At 40.7% G+C, this 8,162-nt stretch overlaps 1 protein-coding gene across 2 annotated transcripts; it reads left to right on the plus strand.

Moving 5' to 3' along the window:
- Nucleotides 1–58: 58 nt before the first annotated feature.
- On the plus strand, nt 59–7,287 carry LOC131462663 (aldehyde dehydrogenase, dimeric NADP-preferring-like). Of its 2 annotated transcripts, none has more exons than XM_058634064.1 (10): nt 59–408; nt 1,245–1,434; nt 1,521–1,752; nt 2,840–2,925; nt 4,071–4,279; nt 5,177–5,294; nt 5,384–5,525; nt 5,615–5,781; nt 5,877–5,976; nt 6,743–7,287. In XM_058634064.1, exons 2-10 carry the CDS (start codon nt 1,279–1,281, stop codon nt 7,054–7,056), a joined length of 1,524 nt encoding a protein of 507 aa, XP_058490047.1. In that variant the 5' UTR covers nt 59–408; nt 1,245–1,278; the 3' UTR covers nt 7,057–7,287. The 2 variants fall into 2 exon arrangements, with proteins under 2 accessions (XP_058490047.1, XP_058490048.1); XM_058634065.1 differs by having other exon boundaries at nt 1,272–1,434.
- The last annotated feature ends 875 nt before the right edge of the window (nt 7,288–8,162 follow it).

Below are 8,162 nucleotides of genomic sequence, written 5' to 3' on the forward strand. Positions count from 1 at the left end.
GTGCTGAATATCTTAGTAATGGAATATTGTTTACAAGATGCCAAGGTTGTTGTTCTTTTATTACCAGATATGCTGTTATTGTACTTTAATATCACAGTTGTATTATAGTTATCATACACTGACAATCATGATGGCAGGAGTTAAAGATTCGCTCAACTAAAGGCTGTAAAAAAGGAGCACACGCCAGTGAGCTACAGCAGTTACCCTGTGCATGTTTATGACTGAATATATAGTTGTGCACTGTGTGTGTGTGTGGGGGGGGGTGGTCTCTTTGTTGCAGTGGCTGTTGTGGCTGCCGGTGAGAGTCAGTGAGGCAGAAGCGTGTTTGACATCTGAGCTGCTCTTATATCAGAGTCGAGACGGAGCTCACTGACACAGCGTTTCACAGAGAAGCTGCTCTGCACTGAGGTAAGTACAACTCCTCTATAATCACATTCCACAGTTCTCTTTCCCAGCATGGGACTCATAGACTGCAGTTTAAGTGTTATGCACCTGCACTTTACTGGAAAAAATAACAAATAGTAATAATAATGAAGTACTCCACACTCTTTGTCATAGTGAAAATGATGCACCTCAAACGACTGAGCTGAGACGATGGTTGCAAATAATAACACGCGAGGATTATGGAAAAATATTCTATTATGGTGATTATTGATGTGGGCCAATGAAAACATTTGACTGCTCCACCTCTCTGCTTCAGAACTAATGATACAATCATTTATAAAGAGGGCAGAGGATGTTGATGTGTTTAAAAACAAACATATAACATAAATGTATTTGTTTATTTATCTGCCTATTTATAAAGACGATGCTAATTGTACAATGTAAATGCTTTGTTTTAGTTAACCTAATTTCTTGTATCCTGTATACAGTGGATTGTTTCCCTTTAAATACCCTCTGTTATCCCTGATTTGTATCTACTAGAGAAATTCCAGATAGATGGAGAGATAAAGTCCTCAAACTTCTCATGAAATCATTTTCTTGTATAGAGTGTAGAATTGACATTAACATTGTGTTTAAAGAGTGGTCTAGTCTCACTTGACTACCAGACTTAATTCTCACTCTTTGCTCTATATTTAATGTTGTGCACTGTATATTTAATATTCCATGTGAACGTGGTCTCAGACTTAGTTTACTGTATATGATTTACAGAGAATATACAGGAATGTTATTCTAGGAATTTCTCCTGTTTTCGGATTCCAGTGTGTAAATTCTCTTGAAGTGGTTTGTTGTTCACGCCGCAGTGACACCTGTCCTCTCCTGTGGTTCAGTGTGGACATGGAGAGGCAGGCGGTGCAGCGGGCGAGGGAGGCCTTCCTGAGCGGCCGCACTCGGCCTCTAGAGTTCAGGCTGCAGCAGCTCAATGCTCTGCAGAGGATGATCACTGAGAAAGAGACTGAGATTTCCACTGCTCTCAAACAGGACATCAACAGGGTGAGTGCAAACAGCAGGTACAGCTGAATGTTGCAGGTGATGTACTTCTAAGTCTCGTAGATGACCAAATGCTGTGTTTTCTACAGAGCCAGTATGACACACCGTTGCTGGAGCTGATCAGCATTGAGAATGAGATCGGTCTGGCAATAGAGAAGCTGGCAGAGTGGGCAGCTCCTCGACCTGTGGACAAGAGCGTCCTCACTATATCAGATGAGGTTTATATACAGCCAGAGCCTCTGGGGGTGGTGCTCATCATTGGAGCATGGAATTACCCATGGGCCCTCACTCTGCTGCCCCTGATTGGTGCTATAGCTGCAGGTAGGAACCTTCATGTGTCCACAGAGTAGTGCTTAGGTTGTGCAGTGCAGGTAGTAGAGTAGATATATAGTGATTTATTTTTGGTTTATTTTCAGTAGTAGTAAAAATACAAATACAAAAGAACATCTAAATTCTTGGTGGTGAACCAACGCTTATAAAGTATACCTCTGCCACTCTTACTTGTTCTTACAAAAACAAGGTTATGGCAGCAACAACAACAAAACTGTGCTATCTCCGATTGAATAGTGGTGAAAATATTTACATGAACATTCAGAATAATTAATTGTTTTAATGAAATTTTTGTGTGCATGTGGTCTATATGCATTATGACAATGGTATGGGCAGAGATCCAGAGTCTAGGTCACAGGTTCCTCTGTTATCCAGGACCTGAAGCTGGTAAAGCTGTGTTGTTATTGTTGGCTTATCAGCGATCAGCGTGCTTACTAATCTCAATTGGGGGTCATCAAATTTAAGGGACTGTACAGAGGTTGTTGCTGTTTCTGTTAGTTACCTTTAGAATTGGTATTATTTTTAAATGAATAACCTTTTATTCTTTAGCTTTAGAACCTTTCAGCTCATCATATTGTTGTTGTTTTTTTCCACAACCAACAGTCACAGAGATGATAGGTGATGGAACTGTCTGGGCTTCTAGAAATACAGTTTTATCTTTTTATTCACTTTTGAAAGCTTTTGTGCTTTATGACATTTTGCATATTATTTAAAGCTTTGAGTGTGTTTGTCTTTGAGCAGCATAATCTCAAGAAATAAAGTACAGAGCTGTAAAAACCTGAGCAGCATTGGCAGAGGTGTAAGATCTTCGTCTGCTTCCGCTACTTTCTTTCTTTTAAATTTTAAAGCACTTTATAACTGTTTAACTGTTTTCGAGGAAATGCTGTATAAACTTTATAATTATAATATTGTGAGGTAACGGTTATATCCTGCCAATAAAAGTATCACAACTCAAAGACAGTGCTGTGAACTGTAAACCAGCCCATGCAGCGCTGCATTCTCAGCCCCTGCCTGTGTTGCTCTGCGTCACACACTGATCTCATCCCATTCACAGAAAAACTTTGTTCTGTCTCTGCAGGCAACGCAGCTGTGGTGAAGCCGTCAGAGCTCAGCGAGTATTCTTCCCTGCTGCTGCGGGCGCTGCTGTCCCGCTATCTGGACAAGGTCTGAACAATGCTCGTATAGCTTCTGTCATGGCAAAGCCTGGTGAAACACAGTATTCTGATTCTCAGGCAGTGAGGTCACTGCAAGAGAAGTCTCCCTTTGAGCTCAGGGGCTTGTATCCACACTTTTTAGAGATGGGTTAATGTAACCCTTGTGGCTTCATTACAGTCACTTTATCTGTGGCACTTTATCTTGTTTTTCAGTTCTTGAAAAACAAGATAAAATGACTGTAAAAATAGATCTCTCTGTATTTGCAAATTGAAGCCAATGTGGAAGTGTCTCAAACTTGTATTCTCTTGAATTGCCATTGGTGAAAAATTAGCCTAATTCTCCATTGATTTATAATGTTATGGTACTTTTCCATTATACAGTTCTAGCATTACTCGGCTCTACTGAGCTCTACTCAGCTCTACCAACTAACCAATTACAGTCATGTATAATACAGTATTTAAAGATCATCATGGCCCTGGACAAAAATAACACATTTGAGGCAACAAAACTGTGTTATTTTATTGTATTCTGACAATATAGGCCAGTTAGTTTGACTCTTTTTAGGGGTCAAAATCTTCCCTTTACTATGACCTGGAATATTTCAAACTGTAATTTTTTTTAAATAGCATAAACGAAGCAATGCAAACTTAAGGTCAATTTACAATATTTTTCCCACTGGTTTTACCTTGCAGTTTTCATCAGGGCATCATGTTTGCACAGTTTACATGACCTGTATTTATTATTCTGCGGAATGTTTTATAGAGACTCTTAAGACTTGGCTGAGTTTGAGCTGCATTAAAACACAGTTTTTGCTATTTTTGAACATGCGCTGCTCTTAAAGTGACAGTTAAGACTTTTTTTGTGTGGAAGTGTGGCTGCATGAGCTACGTGCATATAGTCAGCATCTTGCATGTATAATTCAGTAGACTGGGTTATGTGTGCTGCCTGTACTTAGAAGCTACAAGTGATAGGCAAGTAGGAGACATCAGGAATTTTTGCCAGGAGGTTTTTGAAATCCCTACAAGCTAAAAAACACTGAATTTCTCTTGTACAGGAGCATAAGCAGACTTACAATTTAATCAGAACTGAATCTTTATCAGAAAGGTGAGCCGGAGCCACTGACAGACTTTCCTGTTCATGCTGCTTGTTTCCAGGAGCTGTATCCAGTAGTAACAGGTGGAGTGTCAGAGACCCAGGAGCTGCTGAGGCTGAGGTTCGACCACGTCTTCTACACAGGAAGCAGCTCTGTTGGCAAACTGGTGATGGAGGCTGCAGCTCAGCACCTCACCCCAGTCACCCTGGAACTGGGAGGAAAGTGTCCCTGTTACATCGACAAGAAATGCAACATCCGAGTGGCCTGCCGGTAATGCTCTCCTGAGTACCACACATCGGCAGCAGTTGTCAACCCTCGTTGTTTAGACAGTTTAACCCTGTGGTTTGGGCTCTGAATACAGAATTGTGTATTGTACTGTATCTTGCACCGATTCAAAATGATGACTCTGCTGCCCTCTAGAGGTTTAGCTTGTCCACAGACATCAGAGCAGCCGCTAAACACTCATAATAAGTGTCTGCAATCCTGTTAAGGAGTAATTTAGGACTTCATGAACATCTGCTTTAGTGTTACAATGCAACAAGAGAAGGATCAGTGAGGATATTGCACCATTCAAAGGCACATGCTGATGTTGGTAGTTAATGCTTTACATGAATTTTTCTATAATATACTGTACATGGTTTGAGATTGATCAAATTTGATTGATTGATTGCCACAGTTTATGATAAAGATTAAGACTCTATTGTCCCACCAGTGCGAAATTTGTCTTGGGGCCTTCACCCATGCACCAGTCATAAAAAAACAACAACATATAGCCTACAATATGATATAAATACAATACAACAGATATTAAAATGACCCTAATGGTGTGTAATACACAATAAATGAGTTTTTGAATCTGTTCAGTCTGCAGCGAGGAACTCTAAACCTCCTACCAGAGGGCAGCAGCTCATATTCTTTGTGTTTACATTCATTTGAATATATATTAGGAGGTTTTAGAGTGTATGAGTTTCTTTTTATAAGGCTAGTCGTCTGACTGTAAGGTGGTACCACAATGTGATGGGTTACCAAGCGTGTTAGAGGACTTTTTAAAGTCTAGTGACGCACACGTATGAACCTGACTGAGAGTGACAGCATTAAAACACTTGTGTGTATGCTCTGTGTGTCAGTCACTGTTAATCTGTGCTTCCATGTCTGGTTTGTGTGCAGTCGCATCACATGGGGAAAGTTTCTCAACTGCGGTCAGACCTGCATCGCTCCAGACTACATCCTGTGTGAACCCTGCATCCAGGGCCAAGTGGTGGAAAGCATCCGGAAAACTCTGCTGGTAACGTTTCACCTCTGAGCTTCTCTGAGCCCACATGACACGGTGTAAATGTAAATCTGCTCTATCAGGACATTGTAAATCTGTCTCAGGAGTTTTACGGCGCTGATCCAAAATGCTCTCCTGACTACGGACGAATCATCAACCAGCGCCACTTCAACAGAGTGATGAGTCTGATGGAAGGTTATATTCCTGTGTTGGGAGGACAGAGTGACGCATCACAGTGCTACATAGGTAGAGACACTTTGTCCACCTGCAGCAGTCACACAGTCGTATCTGGTGCGTATTCCTGTGTGATGACTGTGTTAATGCTGCACTTAAAGCCCCGACGGTGCTGAAGGACGTGCCTCCACACTCCAGGATGATGCAGGAGGAGATCTTTGGCCCTCTGCTGCCCATAGTGACTGTGAGCGACATGGATGACGCCATTCGCTTCGTCAACGAGCGAGAGAAACCCCTGGCCATGTACATCTTCTGCTCTGATAAAAAGGTGAGCGGAACCAGCAGACAAACACAGATATGACACGTGCTTTCAGAAAAGATTTCTTTACGTTTGTCTTTTCCTCTGTTTCCTGTTTCTTAAAGGCTGCAAAAAAGATGATTGGTGAGACGACGAGTGGAGGAGTGACGGTCAATGATGTAATGATGCACTACACACTCAGCTCGCTCCCATTCGGAGGTGTTGGTGAGTTTGACTCTGACGTGTTTAGACATGGGTGCACATAATCATGCAGTTGGGTTTGTTAAAAATGTAAAAATCTTATTTATTTAAAAAGATTATCTGTGCCCATGTCAGCATTATTTATCCATCCATCCATCTTCTTTGCCTCATCCCCGAATTTGCATGTTTTTGGACTGTGGGAGGAAACCGGAGAACTATAAATATATCCTTACCTGTGTGTCTGTGTTTGGCTGAGGATTTAGAGCAGAGGAACTGTTTATCACTGGCATTGTAAAGAGAGGTCAACTGAGGGACTGTCATTCATCTCTTTCCTAAAATGGCTAAAAATGGATCAAGTGCTTATTGTTAAAGGTAGTATTATGTTGTTTTAATTTAATTTAGGCACACTATGGATGTTTGTTTTGTTTTGTTAGTGCACTTAGGGTTGGAGTTGTTTGTCAGTTAAATGAAATAAATGACAACTAGAGATATGTCAATTCTTCATACGTTACAGCAATTACTCATTTTGCGGCCCCTTATTTTGCCTTAGTTTCATGAACTGGCCCCCGATTCCTAATTAATTGAATATTCCTGCTGTAGTGTGTAACGTTTAAAAATGATAAAAAAAAAAAGTTTCATTCAAATCAAGTCAAATAGAACCGACAAAGGAAGAAAATACACTTAGTAGGTTAATCAGAGAACAGTGCGACTGGCTTCATCTATTAAATGAGAGGACAATCTTATATCATCTTGAAAACACATGACACACACTTGTTTGTGCCTTCTCCAGGTCAGAGTGGTATGGGCCGTTACCATGGCAAACACAGCTTTGACCAGCTCAGCCACCAGAGGGCGTGTCTGATCCGCTCTCTGGGCATGGAGAACGTCAACCTGTCTCGGTATCCTCCTCAGGACCGGCGGCGGGCGCGGAGGTCGCGCATGGCCCTCAGGGCCCCTCTGATCGACATGTCCAAGAGGACGCTTGTCTGGGCTGTCGTCGCCACTATCATCGGCACTGGACTCTTAATCACCCTTGTGGTCATCCTGCTCATAGCTGCAGGCCTCAACTGTACCTGCTGGTACTGGAGAGGCTTTTATAACTAGAGACACTGCAACAACCACGTGTTCCATGTTTTGTGAGTTCTGCGCAAACAAGCACATGATGAACACACAGTCAATCCTGTATTATAATGAATATGTTTAATCTACTGTAAAAACTAACTTTCATTTATTATTATGTATGTGACAGCCTCTTCTTGTCGTAATGGCTCTGAATCCGACAGTATTTTTTATTTGTTGCTTTTTTTATTGAAAAATAAAATGATATGTTACTAATTCAGGTTGTGGATTCTCATAATTCTGATCAAAAGGCAATTTCTTCGATAGTTTATTGTCATTGTAAGAATCCATATACAACGACATTCAGGTGCACCGTCGGGATGTAGACTCATAAATTAAATAAGTAATAAATATATACATTTACACGGCGATGCATACTTTCATTTAACCCCACAATCAATCAATCAGTGCTGAGAAGTAATTCAGTTAAAAATAACAATATGTGATATAGATGTGCTGCATTGTCTCATGTTGAGGTTTTTGATTTCTAAAATAATGTGTCATTCATACCTGAATCAGACACGATCAGAATGCTGAATAAGATGCATATGTTTGTTGATTGTTGATGTGACAAAAATCAAACAACATAAACAAGCCCTGCAGCAAACAAATATTAAAATTCAGCAAAGAGAGCAGCAGCTTCTTCTATGATGATGCCCTCTTCCATGCTTGGCCACCAGATGACAGGAGTGAGCCAAGTTACAATCTCCACTTTCATTTGCCTTAATACAACAATGACAATGAAAATAATAGCTTTATTTTATAACTTTATTAATGCTTCATAATACCAACAAAATAAAACAATACAGACTAGTCAAAATCATAGTTTGAAAAGGAATTTCGAACCAAAATATTGGCAGAAATATAAAAGTAAAATAAGATAAAAATCAGAGATGACCTCAGCTGAGCCTCAGGCCGGTCAGTCCAGAGTTTTTGGGCGCTGACTGTCTCTTTAGTTTAAAGCTGAGCTGCTGGAATGGCTGTAGAGATAAGGAGTACATTAAAATCCAATTCTTATCACTATTGATTATCCGCCTGACTGAAGTTGCACAGTCTCAAACAACAGTGGAGACAAATGTGCAGTCGCTCGT

Source organism: Solea solea, chromosome 7, assembly GCF_958295425.1.
Source record: "Solea solea chromosome 7, fSolSol10.1, whole genome shotgun sequence".
NCBI lineage: Eukaryota > Metazoa > Chordata > Actinopteri > Pleuronectiformes > Soleidae > Solea > Solea solea.

Coding starts and splice junctions, on each gene's coding strand:
- LOC131462663 (XM_058634064.1), top strand. CDS start 1,279: ATGGAGAGGCAGGCGGTGCAGCGGGCGAGGGAGGCCTTCCTGAGCGGC. Junction 5,295..5,383: donor GCATCCGGAAAACTCTGCTG/GTAACGTTTCAC, acceptor AATCTGTCTCAG/GAGTTTTACGGCGCTGATCC. Junction 5,977..6,742: donor GCTCCCATTCGGAGGTGTTG/GTGAGTTTGACT, acceptor TGCCTTCTCCAG/GTCAGAGTGGTATGGGCCGT.